The 26,117-nt window shown below is 64.1% G+C and overlaps 1 protein-coding gene across 1 annotated transcript in view; it reads left to right on the top strand.

Annotated features, from left to right (window-relative positions):
- NCOR2 (nuclear receptor corepressor 2) overlaps positions 1–26,117 on the top strand; it is a 135,374-nt gene that overhangs the window by 43,933 nt on the left and 65,324 nt on the right. The window contains exons 5-10 of the mRNA XM_081113870.1: positions 3,754–3,933; positions 4,945–5,058; positions 11,145–11,201; positions 16,872–16,924; positions 22,380–22,446; positions 25,192–25,364. Coding sequence (XP_080969996.1) covers positions 3,754–3,933; positions 4,945–5,058; positions 11,145–11,201; positions 16,872–16,924; positions 22,380–22,446; positions 25,192–25,364 — 644 coding nt within the window. The remainder of the gene's footprint in view (positions 1–3,753; positions 3,934–4,944; positions 5,059–11,144; positions 11,202–16,871; positions 16,925–22,379; positions 22,447–25,191; positions 25,365–26,117) is intronic.

Here is a 26,117-nt window from a genome sequence, read left to right as displayed (position 1 = left end):
CCAGCGCCTGGGGAGGGGCGGGGACGGAGGCCGCATGGCGGGTGTCCCCGCTGTGCGTGTGAGCAGGTCCATTAGGCTCTCCACGCCCACGGGGACACACACATTCGCTCGTGAACGGCCTCCCGGCCGCCAGGCGAGGTCAGCGCTCATCTCTCTGCGGCACTGGTGGGCGTGGCTGGGGCCTGGGAGCCTGGCTGCGGAGGGCAGGGGTCCACTTGGGCCTGCGGGATCCTCTTCTCTGCCTGGCGCGGGATGGGCCTGGACGGTGGGATTTCAGGCCGAGGCGGCTCCTTTGCTTGGGAGCCGGCACACAGGGCGCGTCCCCCGGTGGCGGTGATGGTGTGACGAGTTCACATGAGGCGAGTGCTGGCTGCGTGTCAGGCACTGTCTTAGCCCCGGGAAGTCCCACCTGCGTAGACGGAGTCCCAGGCTCGGTGGAAGCCACTGGCCCGTGGCCGTGGAGAGGCGGGGAGGGCGCTGAAGCGCAGCCCTGCCCGCCAGGCTCTCCTGCCACTGCTTCCCCTCTGGTCTCCCCGGCGGGCGGCCGCTGCCTCCCTCCTCCCAGGGCCTGCTGTCCCCGCCCCCCAGCACCCGCGTCTGGTTCCTCCTCCCTTGGCTGCTCAGCCTCCTGGGAGGGACGCGCCCCGTGAATCGCTGTTCCCTGGAGTGGGATGTGTGTGCCGGGCACAGGGCCACGCCAGCCGAGCCGGACGTTCTCCCTGGGGACCGAGCCCCACGTCGGGGGGGGGGGGGGTTGTCCGGGCACCCCGTCGGCCCAGAGAACGGGCGGGTCGCACCTGGCCCGCCCACACGGCTCTCCAGGATGGGGCTGGGGCCCTCGGTGCTTGGGAGGGTCAGTGCCCCACGCGGTCCTCAGCCCGCCTGCTTGTCCCTGTCCCCCTCGTGGCTCCCGGAGGCCCCCTCTCCTCTGTGGGTCTTTCTCCGTCTCTGTCTGTCTCTGTCCCTGTCTGGCTGTCCCTGCCTCTGTCTGCCTGGGCGGGGGGAGTGGGGAGTGTCTCTATCTGTGTCTGTCTCTCTCTGCCTTCATCTTTGTCTCTGGGTCCTGTCTCTGTCTGTGTGTCTGACTGCCCGTCTCATCGGTCTGACTCTGTGTCTGTCTGTCTCCCTTCTCTTCCTGGACCCCAGGCCGGGAGGGCCGGGCCCCGTGTTGGCTCCAGGCTGCCGAGAGGGTTGGAAAGAGTGAGCATCGCTGGGCGGGGAGGGAGCCGGGGCGGCCGCTCAGATGGTTTCCGCGTTTGCCGCCTGAGCTTCAGCTGCTGCTCCAGACAGGAATTCGATGGGATTTCTTTTTTTTTTTTTTTCCTTTTAAAGTGGAAGGGAGAGGGGCAGCCAGAGAGAGAGAGAGAGAGAGAGAGAGAGAGAGAGAGAGAGAAACATCGATATGAGAGAGACACATCAATTGGTTGCCTCCCATAGGTGGCCCGACAGGGGGCGGGGATGGAAGCTGCAACCCAGGTACCCGCCCTTGACCAGGTCTCGAACCCTCGACCCTCCGGTGTGCAGGCTGAGGCGCCAACCACTGAGCATGCCGGCCAGGGCTGTTGATCTCTAGGTTCTGCCGTCCACCACGTGGTCTCGGCGTGTCCATTCCCCCCACGTTCAAGGCCTCACTTCCAGCCCAGAGCTGCCTCCCTCTCGCCTCTGCGCGGCCCCCGCCTGAGCTGGACGCCTTCGCCAGCGTAGGACGAGGGTCGGAAGCGGCTCCCCAGCCCAGGTCTGTCTGCCCCGCCTCATTCCGCACAGAGAGGGCTCCTCCTGGCCGGCCTGCGTTCCCACAGCCAGGCCTCTGGCGGGGAAGCTGGTGCCCGCTGCAGCCTGGCAGCCGGCTGGGCCTGGTCTGCTGTCTCCCTCCCGCGGTTTTGGGCTGGAATGAAGGCAGCTGCCATCGGGACCACCTGGAGGCCATGCCAGCTCCCTCCGTCCCATCCTGTTCTGGGAGGACTTGGCCCCGGAGATGGTACCCTGACAGCTTGAGATGACGTGCACACGTGAAAGGAGCCGTGTTAGGGAAACGCACAGCTCGAGGTTGGCCGTGTGGCCCTGGCCGGTGGATCAGTGGTTAGAGCGCCAGTCCGCCCACCCAAGGGTTAGGGGTTCGATTCCCGGTCCAGGGGCCCTGCGGGTCTGGTTCCAGCCGGCGTGGAGGTGCGCAGTGGAGCACAGGGCAGAGGGCACGAGTCGTGCGAAGGCTCCCGGGGGCTGGAACCCACGAGCCGCTGCCGGTGTGGTTGGTGCTGGAGGGAGTCAGGTGCCCGCCGTCCCCGTGTCCCAGGGGCAGGAGGGGAGGCAGTTGGCAGCCGCTGTGGCTGCAGTTGTCCCTGGGAATAATGTGTCTTCTGTCTTCTGAGCAGCTGCCGTGGGGGCGGGGAGGCGCAGCCTGGAGCTCCTCCGGGCCTCCCCTGCCTGCAGCTGCTGCTTGGCCTTGAGGATGGCGCTGGGCGGGGGCTGAGCGGGGGCTGGGTCCCCCTCACTGCCAGGTCTGGAGCCTGGGCCTCGGGGTCGGGCCATCCAGCCAGGGCTCATGCAGCGCATACAACGCGCACGGCTCTGAGCTGAGCGCTCTGCACGTGTGAGCTCACTCAAGCCTCCTCACCGGCTGGAAGGTGGGAATGGCCCCATTGCGCAGATGAGGAAACTGAGGCAGGGGCGGTGCGTGATCTGCTTGAGGTCACGGGGCTGGAAGGGGCCCGAGGGGACCAAGGGCCTTAAAGGTGAACGCTAATAAACTTGAGTTGGTGGGATGGAGTGGGGCTAACACAGCGAAGGGTTTCCTTGTTTGTTTAACTGGTTTTTAAAAACAACTTTATTACACAAAGTGTAATGCTCAGTGAAGAAAAAGCAGAAAAATACTGGCAAATTAAAGAGGCCAATGGAATATTTTGTTGTTAATCCTCACCCAAGGATATTTTCCCCATTTATTTTTTTGAGAGAATGGAAGGGGGGCGGGGGGAGAGTAAGAGAGAAACATCGATGTGAGAGAGACACACGGATCGGTTGCCTCCCGCACACTCCCCGACCGGGACTGGGGATCGAACCTGTAACCCAGGTGTGTGCCCTTGACCGGGACTTGAACCCGAGGCCCTTTGGTGTGCAGGCCAACACTAACCACTGGGCCGTGCCGGCCAGGGCGGTGCGTCCCATTCTTAGCGTTTTCTCCGTTTGCACCAGAGGGGATGTTCTGTCACTGGCGGGTTCAGACTGAGCATCGCGAATGGGTGTTTGTACAGGGTCAGCCGGGGCCAGGCCCTGGGGGCGGAGGTCGGGGGTCTTGGAGCCTGTTCTCGAGGAGGTGGGTCTGGTGGGAGGACAAGACGGAGGAGTGAGTGTTGGGGAGGGGGAGGGGGAGGGGGAGCCGTGGGAGGAGGCGCCGTGGGAGGGCAGGAAGGCTGTGCCCTGTGCAGAATGAGCGGGAGGGGCCCGGCTGGCAGGGGGACCAGGGAGGGCGAAGGCAGGGCCGGTGAGCCGCCCTGGGACAGGCCGGGGACGTGTGCTGGGGCCTGCAGCCAGGGCCGGGACCTCGGGGGTGCCTGCTTCTGTGAATAAAGTTTGATTGGCACAGAGCCACGTCCGTTTGTTTACGTCGCATCTGTGGCTGCTTCCCTCACACAACGTCAGAGCTGAGCGGTCGCAACAGAGACCCCCGTGCTCAGCGAAGCCAAAAACATCGACGGGGGGGGGGGGTCCCCCTGCTGCCCCCGTGCTGACCCCGTGCCCGTTTCCTCTCGGCCACAGGAGCGCAGCCTGGCGGGCAAGCTGGAGCCGGTGTCCCCTCCCAGCCCCCCGCACGCCGACCCCGAGCTGGAGCTGGTGCCGCCGCGGCTCTCCAAGGAGGAGCTGATCCAGAGCATGGACCGCGTGGACCGCGAGATCACCATGGTGGAGCAGCAGATCTCCAAGCTGAAGAAGAAGCAGGTGGGGCGCCGGCCGGGCTGTGGCGGCGGCTCTGGCCCGGGCCCAGCGGCCGCGACGGGGACGGGGACGGGGACGCCGTGGCTGTGGGTGTGGGCTGCGCACGGGCTGCGTGCCGGCTCGTTTTGTGTCCTTGAGGTTTATCGGACGAGGGTGCTGTTCCGTGCGGTGCCGTGGAGCTTTCTGGGACGGCGGGGACGTCTGTGCCGTCGTCCTACTGTGCGCGGCTGAGACCTGAGCGTGCAGCGTAGTTTAATTCGAACGAGCTGAGATGTGCGCCCACCTGGGCGCCCGGCTTCTGTGCTGGACGGCCGCGTGACGGGGAGGGCTCGATGGCGTTCGGAGGGGGGCCAGTGTGAAGACCGGGGGGCAGGAGGCGATGATGGAGAGCTACTTGCCGGGTGTCGAGTGCTTTGCAGAGTCTCGGGTAGCACCTTTGATCACCGCCGTGTTCCCAACGAGGAAGGGGAGGCTCAGAGAAGGTGGCACAGCAAGGGCGTCGGAGGAGGGGGGGGCTCCAGGCTCCACAGTCCGGCTCCGGAGTCCACACAGCTCCGGGGGACGCCGGTTCCTGTGGGGAAGCGAGAGGGCAATGGCAGCTGGCTCTTGGCGAGCCCCGGGCAGTGCTGCGTGCGCCCTCGCTCATCCTTTCCTCCCGGCAGCCCTCTCCGGGAGGCACAGGGTTCAGCCCATTTTACAGAAGGGAAAAGTGAGGTCCGCAGGGTGACGCTGCTTGCGGATGCTCAGCTCGCTGCTGGGTCCCCAGGGCGGTGGAGGGGGGACGCCCAGGCCGCCGGCTGCAGAGCCCGCAGGCTGGAGCCGGGCCCCGGGTGGACCCTTCCGTCCCTGCCGGGTTGCCGGGGCCCCTGCAGGGCTCGGAGTCCCCGCGGGTGACTCAGAGGAAATGGTTAGCAGCCTGACTTCCTGTGCGCGGCCACCAGCCCGGGCCGCCGCTCCGCCTGCCTCTCCTTCCGCCCGCCGGGCGCGCTCACCACCGCGCTCTCCTTCCCACAGCAACAGCTGGAGGAGGAGGCCGCCAAGCCGCCCGAGCCTGAGAAGCCCGTGTCGCCGCCGCCCATCGAGTCGAAGCATCGCAGCCTCGTGCAGATCATCTACGACGAGAACCGGGTAGGTGTGGGCATCCGCGTCCGCCCACCTGCCCCTGCGCGCTCTGAGCTGGAGGGGCCCGGCTCTCTCCCTGGGCCTCTCTCTCCCTGAGCCTCGGGGTTCCCAGCTGTGACCCCCCCCGCCCCCCCCGTGCACACACGCGGAGGCCTGGGCTTGTGAGTGGGAGGGAAAGGGGGGCCGGCAGAGATCCATCTTGGGGTGGCTGCAACGCTCAGATGCTCAGACGTGGCGCTGGTGGGGCCGGGTCGGCCTGTGGGATGCAGCGTGAAAAACGTGGGCGTCAGGTCTTTGCAGGAGAGCGTCCGGGGCCAGCTGATCGGTGGGGGGATGGGCAGTCACTTAGGCATCCAAGCAGAAGGAATTCCTGTAACGCAGAAGACGGCCATAATATTATTATTATTATTATTATTCTCAATAACAGCAAGCATACATGGAATAGCCCCTCCTTTCCAGGCGATGGGCCAGGTTTTTTACATAGTCATCCTAGGAGGGACGGAGGCCCAGAGAGGGTGAGTGACTTGTCCGAAGTCACACAGCCGCGAAGTGGTGGACGTGGGACTAGAACCCGTGGTCCCTCAGACCCCAGGGCCTGATGGGTCAGCACTGGCCTCTGCTGACATTCAGCCCTGGACGGGGCCTCGGGATGGGTGGACACAGGATCTATAGCAGCCTGTGGGGGCCCCTAGGGACCCCTGGGAGCAGCCGCTGGGTCTATGTAGGGGGCTCAGTCTTGGGAAGAAGCTCCAGGGACCCAGAGCAGAATGTCTCCAGAGGCTGATCCTCGGGGAACCTGGTGTCTGGTGAGGTAGTGAGCTCCCCGTCATCCCAATCATACCACCGAGAGCCCAGCATCAGTGATTTACCACTGACTCTTTCCAGATGTGCTCGGGGCCTGGGGGAGGTGAGTTCCCTCTCTGTGTTACAGATGAGGAAGGACACAGGCCCAGAGAGGGACTTTTTCTTTATCTGACGTAACACAGTGGAGTGTGACAGACGGGGGACCTCTCCTTCCTGCTCGGGCCTCCTCCCCTTTCGGTCCTGCCCAGGGCTCCTGACCTCCCTTCCCAGCTGTCTCTGCCATGGGACATGCTGCTGGATCCATGCTTGGAGGTCGGAGGGGGTGTCCTGGGACCCGGATGTCTACTCTGTAGCCTGGGAACACATGACTGATGCCTATGGCTGTAACTGCAGGCAGGAAACAACTGGATCAACTAGTTGGCTATGCCTCTGCCTCTTGAAGCAGCAATAGCTGCGGGATGTGACTGAGCCTCCTGGGACCTGGGAGCTATGTGCGGGGCCTTGTGTGGCTGGTCACCCACCCCACACCCTGGCCCCACACCCGAGGGAACACATAATAATCATAACAGTGGGAGAGCTAAGGGGGGCGGCATGTGCTTTAGCCAGATGTCTGGGTTCAGATGCCATCTCTGCCGCTCCCTGGCTCGGCGTCCGTAGGCAAATGAGGTCAGCCTGTGACTCGTTTTCACCTGCGAAACGAGGATAATTATAGCACCTGCCTTGCACGGTGGATGGAGTTATGCCTTCGTGGCTTAGTGCCCTGGGACTGTGCCTGGCACCCCGTGCCGGCTGTATTGTTACTCTTGTTCAGGTGAGCGGGGTGCATGGCACACACTTCATTCATTCATTCATTCATTCATTCATTCATTCATTCATTCGGCAGCCGTGTAATGGGATGCCTGCTCAGTGCCTGCTCCTGCTCCAGGCACCGCGGACACGGCAGTGACCTCGGCCCCAGCCCACGCGCATTCTTTCTGGTGGGGGAGACAGACTCGTACCCACAACTCCCCCGCCCGTGGGCACGCGGTGACCTGAGGGATTTTGCTCCTCCTTCCTTGTCCTCTGTCCCCTTTCTGTCCTCCCATTCGTCTGCCCCTCTCTCTGCCCAGTCTACCACCCCCAGGCCCCCGTGCCCGCCCCGTCCCCCGTCGCCCCCCCCCCCCCGCCCCCACCGCATTCTTCCCGGAACAGGCAGGCGCGCTCCTGCCTGGGGCCTTTGCCCGGGCCGTGCCCTCTGCCACAGCTCTTTGCCCCACTGGGCTCGCTCTCCCCCAGCTCTTCGCTCCAGTGACTCCGTTTCAGCCCCTGTTGACCTTCTGCTGAATCCTGCAAACCCATCAAGCGCTGTTTCTCCTCTTTCTGGCCTTAATTTTCTGGCCTTAACCCACCCTCCTCTCCCCCCGGTTCCTCTGGACACGACTCGTAGCTTAGGTTTGTTCTGTGTGTGGGGAACGGAAGCTCCGTGTGGGCGAGGGCGTCTCCCCTTTTCCCTCGCTGTGTCCCCAGCACCTGGGACAGTGCCGGGCATGGAGTGGGTGCTCACTGAGTCTTGGATAAACATTTGGAGGGATGGCAGAGGGGAGGGAGGGGAGACAGCCCCCTGAAACAGTCTTCTGGCTCGGGGGGCTGTCCCCAGTGGAGGTTGCGGGGGAGCGTCCCTCTGTCTGAGCTTAGCCTTGGGGGCTGGAGGCTGGGAGGGCAGAGGCCCCTCCTCCGCCTGGAGCAGCCGGGACTCCCGCCCCTCGGGGATCAGTGGGATTGCATTTTAATCCCCCGTCCTTCCCGCTGCTCCCTGGGAGCGGCTGGCGAGAAGGCCCGTCTCTAAATGCCGCTCTGGCTGCAGAAGGCGGCTTCCCCGCCAGGCAGGCCCGCCTGGCTCCTCTGCAGATGGGACTGCGGCTCATTATCCATTCGGGGCACACGGACGGACGCGGCGCCAGCGCGCGGCGGGGAGCCCGCTGAGCCGGCTGCTCCTGCCTCCCGGGCGGGCGGGCCCTGCGTGCGTGCGTGGAGGCCGGGCAGGTGCACAGGCGGCCGGCCGAGCAGGAGGCTGCGGGCAGGAGCACGGGGCGGCCAGGCTTGTGGGAGCAGTGGGTGGGCATTCGAGTGGGAGTCACAGCGCAGGTGAAGGCTCGGGGAGGGCACAGGGATCCTGTTTGATCTTCAAGGGGCGTGTGTGGGGGCGGGAGGACCTCAGCTTTGAGTTTGGATAACACACACACACACACACACACACACACACACACACACACGGCAGTAGGGAAGGATGTGTGAGGGACAGTGTGCCTCTTCCTGACGCTGTAGGGCAGCGGTTCTCAACCTGGGGGTCGCGACCCCTTTGGGGTTGGAAAAGACCATCGGAAAACACATATATAATCACATACTGTTTTTGTGATTAATCACTATGCTTTAATGATGTTCAATTTGTAACAATGAAAATACATTCTGCATATCAGATATTTACATGACGATTCATAACAGTAGCAACATTACAGTTATGAAGTAGCAACGAAAATAATTTTATGGTTGGGGGTCCCCACAACATGAGGAGCTGTACTAAAGGGTCGCGGCATTAGGAAGGCTGAAAACCACTGCTGTAGGAATTCAGTGCAGTGGGCAATCATGGCAGACTTCCTGGAGGAGACGGGGCTTGGGCTAGGTCTGCCTGACGTGGGCACCACTGGGAAAGGTAGACGGATGTTTCCAGTGGAGAGGACGTGGTCATCTGTGCCCTTACATACCTGTGCACGGATGTGTGCACATGTGTTCGAGTGGACCCGTGGATGAGCGTGTGCATGCGGGCGAATGTCTGTGTGTGAGTCAGAGCGCGTTGGGCACACCTGTGGTTGTGTGTGCATCGGTGCGCCTGCCTGTCTGTGCGACGTTGCCAATGCACGTGGGTGGCTCAGTGTGTGCTTGCAGATCGGCATGCGTAGAGCACGTGTGTGGTTGTGTGTTTATACTTCATGCATGTGCATGTGTCCACTTGGGTACGTGTGTGCGTTGTGTGTGTACGAGGTGCTGTGTGGCACACGGGTGTGTGTCTGTGCCTTTATAGGGGTGGGCACAGTGTTTGGTCGTGTAGGCCCAGGGGCGGGTGCGTACCTGCAGGAGGCTAAGGTCTCGCGCACCCCCAGGCACAGCCAACAGGAGGCCCGGTCACATGGCCTGGGGTCCCCTGCAGAAGGAATGCAGCCTGTCCAGTGAGACCCCAGCCCGACCCCCAGGCTGCGGGAGCTCCCACCGGGGGCGCTGGGCCCAGATCAAGACCCAGGCCCCGCCGCGGGCTATGTCCCTTTCCAGGCCTCGCTGTGCTGGCCCTGCCCCACCTGTGCTTGGCATCACCCCCGGATCTTGTTGCTGCTGACCCCACAGAGCCCCGTGAAGGCACACAGCCTCCTATTCATCCCTCAAAACCCAGCTTACATCTCCCTTCTGCTCCCTTTGCGGAGGGGGTGGCTCCCGGCCCGCGTTAGCTGCGCAGCACAGCGCACGCACGCGCCCTTCTCTTCCTGAGCGGGCGGCCCTGCCATCGGGCCGGCCCAGCTGTCCCTCCCTGGGCTCCTTGCAGGCCGCGCTCGGTCTCGTCCGGAATCTCGCCCTCGTGCTCAGTAGAGAGCGGGCGCTCGGGGCGTGTTTGCGGAGCAGCCCTGTCCTCCCTGCCCCCACACCCCACACCTAGTCCCTCACTTGGCCGGGCTCAGGAATGTCCCACCATCAGTACCCCACAACCCACCCTCTTCTTGCTTCAGGGTGCAGTCAGGGCAGGGGGTCTGCGGTGACAGTTGGGGTGCACGGGAGATGTCCCCCTGGATGGCAGGACCCAGCCCTTGTCTTTCTCCCTCCTTGGAGCCTGGAGATCAGAAGGGTTTCTTCCTGGGCCTGTTTCATCATCTGTGAAATGGGGCTGCGTCGGACCTGCCCCGCATTGTGGGTGATTGAAATGCTGGCATCGCGTGCTGTGTGCTCGGCGCTTGGCTCCTAGGGTGCTCAGTGCAATGGCTGCCGTTGTCATAACAGCCTACCCCCCGATCGTCTGGCCCCGGCCACACTCTGAGCCTGCTGGTCTTGGGGTGTCGGCTCTGCTTGAGCGGGGCTGAGAGCATGGCTCTTCCGGGTGGGCTGGACCCAGGCTCTAGGAGGAGCCGTTCTAGGTGCCGGCTTTAGCCACCCACATGCTTGCTCAGGGGTGGGGGTGGGGCTGGAGGGGGAGATGGGGGGCCTGGCCCTCACACCCGCCTCCCAGGGGGACCTGGGGGCCTGGGCCACACTTCTGATGTCAGCCACATTCCCGAGGGCTCCCGTCACCCCCGTTTAGTGGGTCTGGATTGGGGTCTCCCTGGGGGACAGTGTGGTCTGGCGATGGTGACGTGCTTGGCCCGTCCTCCCAGCCCACACCCCAAACCAAATGCTCTCCCTGAGTTTGGTGAGTTAGGAGCCCCCCTTTTCCTGGCTCATGGGGGGGCATGGGGGCTCAGGGCTTCCATGTGCACGCTGTGGACATCCCGCTTTCCATCACGGCCCAGGTCTGACGGGAGACCCTGCTGCAGCTGCTTCCACAGCCTCTGTCCCCCCTCCCCCCTCCCCGTGGGCCTGGCGCCCTCCCCGGAGCTGCCCCTGGTGGTCCCAGGCGGGGCCTGGGGGGCCTGGCAGAGGCACAATGCCCGCCTTCACCGCCCAGCCGGCCAGCCTGTTGAATTCACGGCCACCAGCCCTTTCCACCACATGTTCCTGTTTTCCTAATAAGTCCTGGGCGGTGAGAGGGGAGGGAGGCGGGGAGGCCCCAGGCCGCTCAGAAGCCATCACGTGATGGTGAAATACAAGAATCCTAGAAAGGGTATCTCCCCGCAGCTCCATCCCGCCCTCACCCTCCCCCTCCCCGGCCGCACCAGCTCCGAGGTAACCGTAGACACCAGCCCGCCCGCCTCCAGGGTGCAGGACGGCACCTCGGTTGGCCCTCGAGGCCGGCTGGTGAGGAGCTGTGCCCACACCCCTGGGCCCGGGGGCATCGGGCCTGGGGGCTTGGGAGGGGGCGTCACGGGAGAACAGGGTGCGTTTGTTAGAAGCGAAACTTGGCGAGCTCGCCAGGGATGCGGAGGCGTCGAGGCCCCGTGTGTTCGGTTCCAGCCGGGGAGGGGGTGCAGGGGGGCACGGCTCCCCCACCCGCTGGGCTGGGCAGCTGCCTGCCGTTCCCGGAGGCCGCTATTTATAATCTGTTCTGCGTGTGAGTGTGTGTGTGCGCGTGTGTGCGTGTGTGTCTAATCCCTCCTCTTCTCCTCATTCTGCAGAAGAAGGCCGAAGCTGCACACCGGATCCTGGAAGGCCTGGGGCCCCAGGTGGAGCTGGTGAGCCCGGGATGGGGGGCGGGGGGGGGGAGGACTCTAGGAGGGGGCGGCAGGTGGGCGTGGGGGGGTAGGAAGTTCCTATTGCCAAGCGCTGCCCTGTCCCCCGCGAGGCAGGAAATACACCCTCTGATAAGGCCTGGCAGATAGCCTGGGGGGCCGGGCGCGTGGGGGCGGGCAGAGCCGTGGCGCTCCGGCCGGCCTCCCACGCCTGCCGCTCAGGGTACAGGAAGATGGACCCATGGGAGCCCAGCTGCGTGGGAAGCCTGCGCTCGAGGCCGCGGGATCGGAGTTCAAGCCCGAGACCTGCCGCCTCGGCGCGGTGTGACCCTGAGCCGGGCTCTTCCTTGCTCTGCGCCTCACTCTCCTCGTCTGCGAAATGGGAACAATGGTGGCACCTGTGCCCCTGCGGGATAGAGGGGATGAGCTATTTTTAAAAAATATATGTTTTTACTGATGTCAGAGAGGAAGGGAGAGGGAGAGAGAGAGAAACATCCATGATGAGAGAGGATCATGGACCGGCTGCCCCCTGCACGCCCCCCACTGGGGATGGAGCCCGCAACCGGGCAGGTGCCCTGACCGGAACCGAACTGGGACCTCCCGGTTCACAGGTTGACGCTCAGCCCCTGAGCCCCGCCGGCGGGGCTGGAGCCTCGTTTTAACCTGAGCTCCACCCGTGCTTTCTGCGTGGCCCTGGGGAAGGCCGGGGCGCTCTCGCTGTGGGTGGGGAGTCGGGGTCTCCGTGAGGTTAAAGGCTTGTGGTGCGGGCTCCTTAGCCAGCCCCGGGCCCGGTGAGCGCTCGGCTCCGCAGGGTGAACATGGAGGAGGGGGGCGCGGAGTGGCCCCTCAGCGGTTTGCCCGGCGCTGGTCCTGCGGTGACAGCTGCCCCCCAACCGGGGGTCGTTCCTCGGGCCACCGGAGAACACCTGGCCTTTCGCGGCTCCTTCCCCTCCCCCTTCTCTCAGGGCAGAGGCACACGGGTGGTGGTGGGGCTCCCCCGGCTCCGGGGCAGGGCCCAGGGCCCCTCCGGGGACCTGCCCGGGGCGTGTTCCCCTCCCTGGGATGTCTCTAGCAGCTCCGACTTCGTTTTTGTTGGTAGCTTTATGAAGATGTGATTCACACGCCATACAATTCACCCATTTAAAGTGAGCAATTCAGCGATTGCTGAGCACGTTCACAGATGCGCGCGGCCGTCTCCGCCATCGCGCTGAGGATTTCAGCATCTCAGAAAGAACTCTCTACCCTCAACTGGCATGGCCTAACCTCCTCGTCCCTTCCCCCTGCCCCCCATCCACACACACTTTCTGTCCCTGTGGGTGTATCTGTTCTGGGCACGCATATCCACGGACTTGCACACCAGGCGGCCTTTCGTGTCCTGCTCCGCTCACTCCGCATCCTGTGACACTGAGCGTCACCCCACGGGAGCAGGTCTCAGGGCTCCCCTCCTGTTCAGGGCTGCGTAATATTCCACCGGCCGAAGGACCACGTGTAGTGTATCCTTCATCCATCGACGGGCATCAGGAGGCCTCTGCTTTTGGCCATTATAAACACAGGGGCCGCGAACGTTAACACACGTTTCCATGTGGGCGTGTGTTTTCCTTCCTTGTGGGTGTCTTCCCAGGACAGGAATGACTGGAACCCGGTAATTCTATGCGTATCCCCTCGAGGAACTGCCAGACTGTTGTCCAAATTTGCTGCTCCATTTTCTAGCCCCACCAGTCAGCTGCCTCTTGCCTCAGTTTCCCCTTCTTACAACAGGACAGTGGGATGAGAGCGGGCCTGACCTACTTAGTCCCGGGCCTCCTGAGTGGGGGTGTGAACGGAGGGCACCGTGTCTGGGGCCCGAGGACGCCAGGGCGGGGGGGGACGCAGGCAACGGCCCGGGACCGGACAGGAGCCGCTGGGCTCAGAGTCTGGGTGGGGTCACCCCTGCTTGGGGGGTCCCGAAGCGGAGGCCCCTCGAGGCTGGTAGTGTTGGGCGCTGCGGGCGGGGTGTCAGGTGGCCGCGTGGCTGTCCCTGGAGCCTCTGACCGCTTCCCGCTGACGTGGCAGGCTGTGGCTTGGTGGCCTCAGTGAGCCCGCGGAGGAGACTCCCGTGGACGGGCACACGCCGTGTGTCGGACCCCGTGGAAGTGGCCCCGCTCCTGTTCTAGATGAGGCACAGAGAGGGCGGCGCCGTGCCCGGGGTCACACAGCAGGAGATGTGTGCTGAGCCCGTGGGGGTGTGGCCAAGTAGCTGTGACAGGCCCCGCCTCTGCTGGTCACCGCAAGGCCCGGAGGTGCCCTCCGGGGGGAGGCAGGTCAGAGGGCACCCTCTGCAGGGGCCACTCCGTGCCTCCCAGGAGGCGGGGCTGGGAGGGTCAGGGGTCACGGGCCACACCGCTGGGAATCGGTTCCCTGCAGTGTCACCCGGCTGCAGCGGGGGCTCTCAGGGAGGGGTGTCTGGGCCCAGGAGGAATGAGCACGTGGCGGGGACCCCGCCCAGTGCCCCCAGCGCCCCCAGCCCCGGGAGGGAGGCCTGGCTGGAGCAGGGGCGGCGGGAGGCTGCACGCAGGCAGCGCCGGCCCCGCTGCTTTGAGTCACCGGTTTCCTTCCTGTTGGAGGAGCTATTTTAAGCCCATGGCGTCCCCACAGGGTGAGGGCCAGGGCTGACACCTCATTCCCCCGCAGCTCCTCCACCTGGGCTGGCGGGCTCTCTGGCCCCCCACCCCTCTGGGTGGAGTCGGCCCGAAGGGGGACCCCCGCCTGGTCCCCAGCCCGGCTCTTCCTTCTGAGTCATAACGGCGTGCCTCCCGCTTCTGCCCAGAGCTGCACCATCAGTGTCGCCGTCAGACACGCTTCCTCCATCAGACACCCTCCCCCATCAGACACGCCTCCTCCGTCAGACACACCTCCCCCGTCAGACACCCTCCCCCATCATACACGCCTCCTCCGTCAGACACGCCTCCTCCGTCAGACACACCTCCCCCGTCAGACACCCTCCCCCATCAGACACGCCTCCTCCGTCAGACACCCTCCCCCGTCAGACACCCTCCCCCGTCAGACACCCTCCCCCGTCAGACACGCCTCCTCCGTCAGACACGCCTCCTCCGTCAGACATGCCTCCCCCGTCAGACACCCTCCCCCATCAGACACCCTCCCCCATCAGACATGCCTCCCCCATCAGACACCCTCCCCCATCAGACACGCCTCCCCCCTCAGACACGCCTCCCCCGTCAGACACCCTCCCCCATCAGACACGCCTCCCCCGTCAGACACGCCTCCCCCGTCAGACACGCCTCCCCCGTCAGATACCCTCTCCTCGCTCTCTCCCCTGCCCTCCCCTTGGTGGGCTGTGCCCCCATTTTTAGACGAGGAAATGGAGGCATGGAGAGGGGAGACCCAGACCCGGGCCCAGCCTGGCTCCGGGGTCTGTGGGAGGGAGTCCCCTCCAGGTGTGGCCCCAGCAGAGGGGAAACCCGTGAGGGAGGGAGAGGCAGGGCAAGCCGAGCCCTGCGGTTGCTGTGGCGGTGGGGGCCGAGGCCGCCTGGTGGCCACTGTCCTGGGACCCGTCTCTGGGCAGATGAGGCCCTGCTGGCCTGTGCAGCCTCCTGCAGGGGGGCCTGTGCTGTGCTGCTGTGAATGGTCCCATCAGCCAGTCATCAGGTCTGTGGGTGTCAGGAGGCGTGTGCGCTCCGTCTCCAGGGAGACGTTCCAGGGCGAGCCTGGTGTGCCCTCTTCCCTCACCCCGGGCCCTGCCCGAGGCCTCGGGACTCTGGGTCTCGTCCTTCCCGTCCTGCTGGGTCCTCACTCTCTGTACCTGGTTCTTCTGCCACAGTCACCCATGGCTGCCCTGCGGTTCCTGCTGCCTGTGGGGCCCGTGAGAGAGACAGAGGGGGGGGGAGGGGACACAGAGACACAGATGGACACGGGGTACAGGCAGAGAGCGAGGGGGGGGGGATGGGATTCTAGTGTTAGTTCATCTCTCACCAGCTGTGGGCAAGTGCTTTAAACTCCCAGGGACTCAGCTCTCCCACCTGTAAAATGGGATGAGAACCGAGCTCGTTAGCTGCTGCTGTGTAACAAAACAGCCCGAAATTCAGTGGCTCGAGACAACCCCCGTCAGCTGTTTGCCGTGAGGAGAGAAGTCAGCTGAGCGTTTCTGTCGATGTGGGCCCAGCTCGCTCACGTGTGTGGCCAGCTGGGCAGTGGGCAGGCTCGGCTGACATGGACCTAGGGAGGAAGCAGAAATGCAGACACACACTTCCAAGCCTCTGCTTTCATGAAGTTCTCTCTGTCCCGTTGGCCAAAGCCAGGGTGTGGTCGGACCCAGGGCGGCAGGGAGAATGGCTGCCGTGATCCGGTCGCTGCCCCTGATGGTGACAAGGACACGGATACGTGGGCATTTCTGCCAAGCGCTGGGCTGAGAACGCCCAGGTACTGCCTCCTGGCATCTTCACAACAGCCCTGCGAGTCCAGCCCTGTTTGTAGACGAAAACCAGGGGCCCAGATGGCGTAAGTGACTCGCCCAGAGACACAGCCCGGGTGTGCCGGACCAGGCTGTGCCCCCAGGCCATGCCCCGAGTTCCTGGCGGCGGTGCTGCCGTCCGGAGGGGCTGCCCAGCATCTCGCCGAACTCCGGACCCGACCCGTCGCACACCCTGCAGCCACTTGCTTCTTCCCTTGTGCGCACTCGTTGCTGCTCGTGGGCCCGGCCGTTCCTTTTTCAGTGCTGTATAGTACTCCGGTGCAAACACGCCCTCATCTTAGCCTCCGACGAGGCGGGCATTTAGCTTGCTAACAGGCGTTGTGAGGAGGAGTGCTGTCCCGGCATCTGACACCACATCTCAGGGGCCGGGGGGTGCACAGGGCCCCAGCGTCTCTGCTGCTGCAGGAGGAGCGGGGGCCGCAGGGCAGACATTTTTTTTTTTACTATACATATTTATTGCTTTCAGAGAGGAAAGGAGAGGGAAAGGGAGATAGAAACATCAATGATGAGAGAGAATCACTGATCGGCTGCCTCCTGCACGCCCCACACTGGGGATGGAGCCTGCAACCTGGGCCTGTGCCCTGACCGGGGATCGAACCCTGACCTCCTGGTTCATAGGTTGGTGCTCAACCACTGAGCCACGCCAGCCGGGCCCACGTTCAGTCTGTAACACAGGCTTCTTCACGGCTCTCCGAAGCCTGTTACCTGGGTACAAGTGCGTGAGCCGTGCGCCAGCCTCCCTGGCCCCGCACCCTCGCCAGTTCCTGGCGAGGCAGGTTTGTCCCCGTCCGTGGGGGGACATGGGGGGCTGTCGTGGCGCTCTCCGTGGTTCGGATGCTGAGAAGTTGGGCAGTTTTCCCGGTTGGAGGTCATTGCCGATCCCGGCTCCCCGGGACGGGTGTGCCTGTCCCTGGTGCTCGGGCCAGCACAGCCCGGTGCCCCCAGAGTAGCCGCGGTGCCTTGGCAGGAAGTCATGGTGCCACCGCTGTGCCCGAGGGTCACAGTCTGTTCCTGTTGGCGCCGCAGGCTGGGTCTCCGTGGTCCCTGTCACGCCTGCCGGCGGCCGGTTCTCACACCAGCGGACCGACGGCTCCCAGGTGTCAGGGCCTCGGGCGCTGGGCCGGGCCGGGAGCGCTGGCTGTGGGCGCTGTGGTGGGGCCGCCGCCTGGCCGGCCCTGACGAGCCTCCTCTCCCTTCCTCCGCAGCCGCTGTACAACCAGCCCTCCGACACCCGGCAGTACCATGAGAACATCAAAATGTGAGTACGCCGGCCGCGTGCAGGCGCGTGGGGGCCGGGCACACAGGTGTGGGTGGGACATGGGCTCTCGGTCGCATCGGGGCTGCCAGCCAGGGCCGGGCACAGGAGGAGGGGCAGAAGGGGGCAGTTTGGGCCAGAATTGGGGGCCAGGCAGGACCTGGATGGGGTGCGAGCAGCCTGGGGTGGGGAGAGGGACATGGATCTCAGGTCGGGGAGGGCGGGCGAGGACGCTGTGCGCTGCGTGCATAGCCCCGCCCTGTGCGAGCAGGAGGGCCCCGCGGGGCGCAGGAGAGCAGGCTCAGCAGGATGGGGCGGCCCCGGGGCGAGCAGGACCCCGCGGTTTGGGCTCTGGTTCTAGTCCGAGCGTATGTGGGCGTGTCCTGCGGTCGGCACAGCGGGTGCATCTGGGGCGCGGGCAGTGGGAGCACCTGTCTCGGCCCCAGGCTTTGCAGGTGCCCAGTGATGGGTCCCCACAAGGAGGCCTGTCGTCGGGGGATGCGAGGGGCCAAGCAGCCTCAGCCAGGTGCCACCCACGCGCTTGGCGGGCTCAGCTGGCTCCTGGGGGCGCCGGGCCGGTCCTGGGCGCTGGTGGCTCTGTGTCTCCGTGTGGGAGCGAGGCGTTGGTGGCGTGGCTGCGGCGGGGCCAGCTTGTTCTCGGGACGCGTGAACGGGAGTGTCACCGCGTGTTGTCACCCGGGACCCACATGGCCCTGCGCCCACGGCTGGGGGCGGGGACCCCAGACGGAAGGTGATGGGGTGCGAGTGTCCTCTCCGGGCCTGTCACAGCGGGAATCCGGTGGGCGTGCCCATCTGAGGGGGGCTGCTGGGAACTGTCACTCATTCACTCATTCATTCATTCATTCACTCATTCATTCAGTCATTCACACAGTTATCGAGCACCTCTCCTGTGCCAAGGCCTGGCCTGGGCCCTGGGGATTGGACTCTGAACAGAATGGAGACCCTGTGCCCTCCTCAATTGTTGCATCTGCCAGTGGAGACAAACTGAGTTAAAGAGACAAGAGAACATCCGTGGGGCTGCACACTCGGACCCTCGCGCTGGGGCGTGGTCCCCGCTGGCTGGGTTCTGGCGCTCGAGCACCGGGCTGAGATGTTCCCCGCGATGTATCGCTGGAAGCCGGCGATCGCTTACCGAGTAACGTGGGTGTTTTCGGGCGATAGAAGCCACCGCAGAAACCCCCACGCCGAAAGCAAAAGGGGCCCACACAGCAATGTTAGCGAGAAAGACACCGATGCCGCTGCATCCGTCTTTAAAAATATGTATTTACTTATTATCATTCTAAAACATCTTTATTCATTTCAGAGAGAGGAAGGGAGAGGGATAGAGAGAGAGAAACATCAACGATGAGAGAGAATCATCGCTCAGCTGCCTCCTGCACGCCCCCCACTGGAGATGGAGCCCGCAACCCGGGCCTGGGCCCTGACGGGGAATCGAACCGTGACCTCCTGGTTCATAGGTCAACACTCAACCACTGAGCCACACCGGCCAGGCTTAAATAAATCTTTTTTTTTTTTAATTGAAAATGGTTAATGTTGACATGATTGCCGTCGTCCCCCCTCCCCGTCCTTTGCCCACCTCCGCCTGCCTCCGCCTCCCCTTCCGCTGGCCGCCTCCACACAGTTGCCGGTGCCCGTGGGGTATGCATTTGGCGAGTGCCTTCTCTGTTTAAGTCGAATAGAATGGTGGGCTTCCTGAGGCCTGCGATCGGGGAAGCTGTCCTAAGTCACAGATGACGGAGCTTAAGTTTAAAGCACAGAGATGAGGAGTTTAAACTTCTCACATAACGAGTATGCGGCCAACTTTATGTTCGAAAGGCGTACCCATAAGTTCAGCGTAGATGTCCTTAGAACTTCAATTTTTTAGCAACAGTTTTCCACGAAAATGATGGCTTCTCCCGTGTGTTAAATGTCAGCGTGTTCACCGTTAAATCCGTGCAGCCATTCACTTTAGAAAGTGCTGTCGCGATGGCAAATGGTGTGATGGCAGGAAAAGGGAGGGGTGACTTGAGCCAGGGGATCAGGGCAGGGCAGGACCTGAGGGTTAGGTGAACTCTTGGACGCGGAGTGGCTGCTGGCAGTGCAAAGGCCCTGGGGCCGGTGAGCTGGTGGGATCACCAAAGGCCGGCGAGGGCCAAGGGGGTGGGTGAAGGGGAGGGAGGTGCCGGGACTGGTAGGAGCTTGGGTCTCGTTATCTGCGCGGAGGGAGGCCAGGGATGGGCTGATTCTGGGAAGTGATGCGCATGGGTTTTTGTGTTTAAAGGCTGGTGCTGGGGCTGCAGGGCAGAAGGCACTGGGGTTGGGAGACCTCGGCGGAGGTCACTGCAGCCACTGGGGGGTCAGGGACAGGGGGTCCCGTGGACGCCAAGGTGGGAGGTCTGGGCGGCGGTGGGGAGACGGAGAGGCTGTGTCCTGAGATGGCAGCTGAGGGTGCAGAGACAGGTTTAGGTCCACGAACATCCGGCCCTTGTGGCCACTCGCTTCCTCTCAGTGCCTCGGTTTCCCCGTCTGTGAAATGGGGATGACACAGCGCCTGCCTCCTAGGGCTGCTGAGGGTTCAGGGACTCACTGTCCCTGAGGCGCCGAGCTCCGTGTCAGGCGCGTGGGAAGCGTTCTGGGATTTCTGTCCGTTTTTTAAAAAAAATTCTTACCTGAGTGAGGGTATTTTTCCATTGATTTTTAGAGATAATGCGAGGGAGGGAAACAGACACACAGAGAGAAACATCGGTGTGAGAGAGACACATCGGTTGGTTGCCTCCCTCCCACACACACCCCAACCAGGGCTGGGGATCCAGGCTGCAACCGAGGTTCATGCCCTGGACCAGAATCGAACCCACCACCGTTCAGGCCTCAGGCGGATGCTCTAACCCCTGGGCGGCCGGCCAGGGCTGTCCTTCTGATTGTGCAGATGCCCAGGGCTGCTGCTCGTCCGCCCCTCTTCCCACAAAGTGTCTGGAGGACCTGCTGGGTGCCGGCCCCGCTCTGAGCCAGGGAGGCCGCCGGGAGCGAGGCCTGGTGCTGAGCGGTGCAGGCAGGAATGACTCGCTGCCAGGTGGCGACAGCTTGATAGGGCAGAGGACCCGGCGGGGGGGATGCAGGGCCTCACCAGGCTCCCCCTCGCGCCCTTGACCCCCTTGTGCACCCGGCCCCCCTCCCCCGCCTCCTCCCAGGCCCCGCCCTCCTGCTGCTCTAAGTGCCCCCAGGTGGGAGGTGATCCCTCCCTAAGGACCTTCGCTGTCACTTTAATTTCTCACCGTCTGCATGCTGGGCCGGGAGCTGAAGTTAATTTCACGCCTGACTTCCTGCCGCGCGGGCGATTTCTGTGCCTGCAGGTCACCTGGACCCCCCTCCGCTGCTCTCCCTCCGCCACCTGCTGCCTCGGACGCACGGGGGTGGGGTGAGGTGGGGGGTGGCTGCCTGGGCCCCAGGGTGGGGACCTGCCAGACCCTCCGGCCGTTGGGGGAGCAGCGGGCGGGGCTGGCGACAACCCTGAGCGGAGTAGGTGGGTGCTCTGCTGAGGGAGGGGTTCCCTCTGCACATCTGCCCGGAGGGCTCGGCTGCACGTGCTGGTGTCGTGAAAACCGCATGCGAGCCCGGCCGGTGCGGCTCAGTGGTTGAGCGTGAACCTATGAACCAGGAGGTCAGGGTTCGATTCCCGGTCAGGGCACATGGCTGTGTTGTGGGCTTGATCCCCAGTGTGGGGCGTGCAGGAGGCAGCCGGTCCATGACTTTCTCTCATCACGGATGTTTCTCTCTCCCTCGCCCTTGCTTCCTCTCTGAAATCAATGAGGATATATATTTAAAAACACACACACCTGCGATTCGGTGGGACTGACCCATGGGGACAGTTACTGCTGCCGCCCTGCGTCCTGCCGTGGCCTCGCCTGCTGCACCGCGCCTGGTGGCCGAGCCCGGGCACGGCCTGTCCCTCTGTCCCCTCTTCCCTCGGGTCCTGTGTGTGCTTCCCGTGTGCTGTAGGCTCCCCGCTTTTCTGGCCCCGCAGCCCGATTTCCTCCCCCTCCTGCCTCCTCTGGGGGGTCCGCTGATGGGCAGCCCAGGGCCGTGCGGATGGAAAGGTCGCCGGGGACCCGGTGACTGTTCACAGGTCTTTGTGTTCTTGTCTGGAGGTTCAGAGAGGTTCAGGAACCTCCCCAGGGTTGCACAGCCCAGCTCCCAGGCCAGCCCCATCTGCGCACCCCCCTCCCCCGTTTTCTCTCCGGGGCCTCCAGTCCGGGCCCTGCCCCCTCTGGCCCAGTGACCTAGTTGAGTCCCCTCCCTCTGCCCGTCAGTAGCCGGTCTCCTTGGAGCATCTCTTTCACGGGGGAAAAGGCTTTGGACCATCCAGCGCCCGATCTGACGGGCTCTTCCCACGGTCCTGCCCTGGCGTCTCCATCTGACTTTTCCCCCCCAGTTCTGGGTCTGGCTCCCCAGGGACGCCCCTCCTCACCCCTCCACATTCACCGTCACTCCTTCCTAGCCTGGAACCTCTGCTTTCCCCAAACCCCAGCCCAAACCTCTCCTCCTCCAGGCAGCCTCCCCGGATTGCCCCAAACTTTCCTTTCCCAGAACTGCCCAGGGCCTGGCCAGAGTCTCCTCAAAGGTCCAGAGTCTTCGTTTCCTCGTCTCCTAAGAGCGAACCTCACAGCAGCCTTGCAAACACAGCTCTGAGAATGTCCCGGATCTCCCCCACCGCTGTGCGGACACCCACGTGTGTGGGCCCATGCTGTTGGCTCAGCCAGGCTGTCTGTGTTTCCTTGCAAATGTCCATTTTCTGGCCCAAGGTCGGACCCAGGCTCCCACCTCCCGCTCTGCCTTGGCCCTCAGTCAGTCCGCAGCCGGTGCCGGTCCCTCCGCCTTCCGTGGCTCTCCCCGTGGCTCTCCCCGCGGTGCTCCAGGGGCGGGCACTGTGCAAGGAGGGCTGGCAGGGGCGTGTAGACTGTCCCTCAGTGGGCGTTTGTCTGATGTTTCCGGGAGGAGCCCGGGCTTGCGGATTTGGGGAAGAGCCCCAGAGAGCCGAGGGAGGCGCCCGCCCCGCCTGAGTGCAGGAGTGGGTCTCGGGCGTGGGCGCTCCAGGCCGTGTTCCTGGTCTGGGCTGTGGGTGTGTCTCCGTGGCCACTTGTCCACGGCCGGCGTGGGCCACGGGCAGAGGGGAGCTGCGTGCATGTGGGCGTGGTGGCAGCTCCAGGGGAGTCAGGAAGCCACCAACGCTTTGCTCCCCTTTAAGTCCCCCTTTTCTGCCGCCCACACTCACCCCAATTGTAGGGGGCCCTTCAGGATTGGGGGAGAGGACGAGGACTTGGCAGGTGGGACTCGCTGAGGGCAATGGGTATCGTCTCACCGAGTTCGGGCACGGGCGCCTCGGGGCCAGCGGGGCCCCTTCAGGAGCCGGGAGACCTGAGCCCGCTGACCGCCCGCCCCTCGCTCTCCTCCTCCCGCCTAGAAACCAGGCGATGCGGAAAAAGTTGATCTTGTACTTCAAGAGGAGGAACCACGCCCGGAAACAATGGGTAAGTCACCCCACGCCCCCACCCCATCCCGTCCCGGCCCCCGTGGGGTCAGTCCAGGCCCAGTCAGGCCACGCCCGTTGGGACCCTGCCCGCTGCGGCCGTCTGGTTACCACGTGTCCAGGCTGCAAAGAAAAGCCTAGGACAGCGACAGCCGTGGGGCTGGGGGCGTGGCTGCCCCGGGTCTGGTTTGTGGTAAGAGGTGGAGGATGGGGGTTGCAGGAAGCACCCTTAGAAACGAGGTTGGCCGAAACCGGTTTGGCTCAGTGGATAGAGCGTCGGCCTGCGGACTGAGGGGTCTCAGGTTCGATTCCGGTCGGGGGCATGTACCTGGGCTGCGGGCACATCCCCAGTGGGAGGTGTGCAGGAGGCGGCTGATCGATGTTTCTAACTCTCTATCTCTCTCCCTTCCCCTCTGTAAAAAAATCAATAAAATATATTTAAAAAAAAAAAAAAAGAAACGAGGTTGGAGGTTGGCCCGGGAGGCAGCTCGGAGTCCTGCCTGGAGGGCACGTGGGCAGGGACATGTGCAGCTGTGGTTTTCAGGGAAGTTAGGGCCCAGTGATGGGGGGGCGTTACCCGTTAGTGTCCTTTCAGCGCCGCAGGGAGGAAGAGCTGGTTCAGATGGGGCAGAGGGAAGGGGTTGGTGAGGCCGAGAAAGTCGACTGGGTGGAGCTCAGGAGTGGCTCGATCAGGTTTCACCTTCATTTCTATGCAGTCGTTTTTTGCCCAACGCTGTATGTTAATTCATTGACAAACTGGTTTCCCGGTGGGACCTGAATTCCCACAGCAGGTTCGAGGCTTCCAGAGCCCAGGAGAGAGCTCCCCTCGCTCAGACCATCTCCCTGAAGCCCTGATTGGACCCCTGGAGGGCGTGGGCCCCTCTGAGCCAGTTTCTGGACTCACCTGCCCTGGTCTCAGACCTCAGCTGGGCCCTCAGAGAGAGGAGACACTTCTGGCCCAGAGACTGGGCGACTGGGACGCTGGGTGGGCTGCATTAGGGACCCCAGGGCCCCGTGGAGCACAAGGCATTGGGCTTCCCACCCTTTCTTTTCTCAAGATGGTGTCCAGAGGGGCCGGGGCAGGGTGGACGGCGGTTGTGAAACTGCGAGTCCTGTCTTACTCATTGAGTGAAGTAGCCACCGAGCGCCCGCTGTGGCCTGGCGTGGTGCTGAGTGTAGGAGACACACGTGTTGTGCAGAGGGGTGAGGAGAGGTGACCTCAGTGCTGAGGTGGGAATGACGGTGACGATCTGGAGGTTGGAGTGTCAGGCAGAGGGCACAGCACGTGCAAAGGCCCTGGGGCAGGAGCGGCCGGGATCACATAGGACAGAGTGTAGGGGGCAGGCCTGAAGTGCAGGGCAGGAGTGGGGGCGTGGTTGACATGACCTTGCCCGGAATCGAATCTGGGACCCTTCAGTCCGCAGGCAAGTGCTCTATCCACTGAGCCAAAGGGGCTAGGGCTGGGCACGAGGGGTTCCTGATGGTGCTGACGTGCGGAGAGGCGTTGAAGCGAGGCTCCAGGCTGCTCCATCTGTTCCCGCAGCCGTTAGGTGGGGGGGCCGGGGTCTCCCGGGCGACAGACGCTCCCCGCCTGCTGCCGGCAGGTCACCTTGGAGACTGGGAAGCCGGGCAGCTCCGTCCTGGGCGGGTGGGGGTCTTTGCTCCGAGGACCTAGAGCAGGTGGCCCTGCGGTTGGACACGGACGGGGACTCCCTCGTCTTGGATGGTTGGAGCTCGGGTCCTCACACCCCCCCGGGCCTGGGGCGGGGAACTGTTCAGAGAGGGGGTCATGCTTCCCGGGGGGCCGGGGGGACACCGGGAGCCACAGCGTCTGGTGCAACTTTCTGTGATGATGAACGCGGCTCTGTGCGCCGCCCGCTGCGGACGGGCCCGGCCTCGGGAGGCTGCCGAGCGCTGGGCATGTGGCTGGGGGGCCAGGGACTGAGCTGTGACTGTCACTGAAATGTATGTGACTGAACGGAACAGCCTCACGCGGCTGGTGGCCTCCCTAGGGGACCAGGCCTTTCTAGGGGGAGGCCAGGCAGGGCGGCCGGGCCCCGGGGCGGGGGAGGGGGAGGTGACCGGGAACCACGTGCCCTGGGGAAGCCTGTGGTTTACTTCAGGGGCCGGGTCTGCTCAGGTCTCACGTGACCGTGCCTGCGTGCGTATGTCTGTGTGACTGTGTCCGTGCCTGTGTGTGTGCATCTGTGTGTCTGTGCACATGTGCATGTGCGTCTGTGTGTGTGTGCCTGTGAGGCCGTGCATGTGTGTGTATGTGCAGCTGTGTGTGCATGCATCAGTGTGAGACTGTGCATGACTGAATGTGTGTGTGTGTGTGTGTGCCTGTGAGGCCATGCGTGTGTGCGCGCGCGCGCATGCATCAGTGTGTGTGTGTGTTTGTGCACCTGCAGTTGTGTGTGCATGCATCAGCGTGAGGCCGTGCGTGTGTGTGACTGTGTATGCATGTGTGTGTACATGCACATGTGTCAGTGTGTGTGTGCGTGCACGTGCGGCTGTGTGTGCATGCATCAGTGTGAGGTCGTGCGTGCGTGTGTGACTGAATGCATGTGTGGGCGTGTGTGCATATGTGTGTGTGCGTGTGTGCATATGTGTGCATATGTGTGCGCGCGCGCACACGTGCATCGGTGTGACGGTGCGTCCGTGCAGAGTGGGCGGCGGCGGGAGGGGAGGCTGCGGTCGGGTGCAGGGGCGCCCTCAGCAGTGCCCCTGCCCCCGCGGTGCCCAGGAGCAGAAGTTCTGCCAGCGCTATGACCAGCTCATGGAGGCCTGGGAGAAGAAGGTGGAGCGCATCGAGAACAACCCGCGGCGGCGGGCCAAGGAGAGCAAGGTGCGCGAGTACTACGAGAAGCAGTTCCCGGAGATCCGCAAGCAGCGCGAGCTGCAGGAGCGCATGCAGAGGTGAGCGCCCCCCCCCCCCCCCCCCCCGCCTGCCTCCCGCCTCCCGCCTGCGAGCCTGGGCAGCGGGCGCCCGGCCTGCGTGAACCGGGCAGCGCAGTGGGAAGCGGGAGCGCAGCGGGGCCTCCCACCGGCCGCCCCAGGGGCCCCGCCCGCCCTTGGATGTGTCACTCGGACCCCGCTGGGCCTTGACACTCACTTGAGACTCACATGCGTCCCTGTGAGCAAGCGCTTTTGCTTCTGCCCGCGTGCCCTGGGCTGGGGCCCACCAGCTCCGTTCGCTGTGGTCTGCGCGGCCCCTGAGGGCGCTGAGTGTGAGACCCCTGGTGGATCAGAGGGGAGAGGACCGCCTGGCGTAGGAGCCAGGAGCAGCAGCTGGTCTGCTGTGGCCCCGTGTGAGGATGGAGTGAGAGCCTGTGGGGCAGTGCCCAGCGCACAGTAGGTGCTCAGCGAGGTGTGGCTCCGGCCCCCCTGTTGTCCTGTTCGCTTTAGTGACATAGGTGAGGTGATGGGCCAGGAGCAGTGATGACAGACCTCACTGTCTGTTGGACACTCGCAGTGTCTCCCGGTGCCTCCTCCCGGCCCTGGGAGCTGGTGCCACACGGACCCTGTGCTACAGGGGGGGAAACGGAGGCACAGGTCAGTGGGCTGAGCCGGGATGGGCACGTGGATCTGCGTGGTTGGCCTCTTCGAGCGCATTTCAGAGAGAGAAGGGGCCGAGCACCTGCTAGTGTTGGGGTTCAGGCCTCCCTGGAC

Source organism: Myotis nattereri (assembly GCF_964212035.1).
Source record: "Myotis nattereri genome assembly, chromosome: 19".
NCBI classification, from domain to species: Eukaryota; Metazoa; Chordata; class Mammalia; order Chiroptera; family Vespertilionidae; genus Myotis; species Myotis nattereri.
Note: the sequence above shows the minus strand (reverse complement) of the source record. Positions and strands in the feature narration are given on the sequence as shown.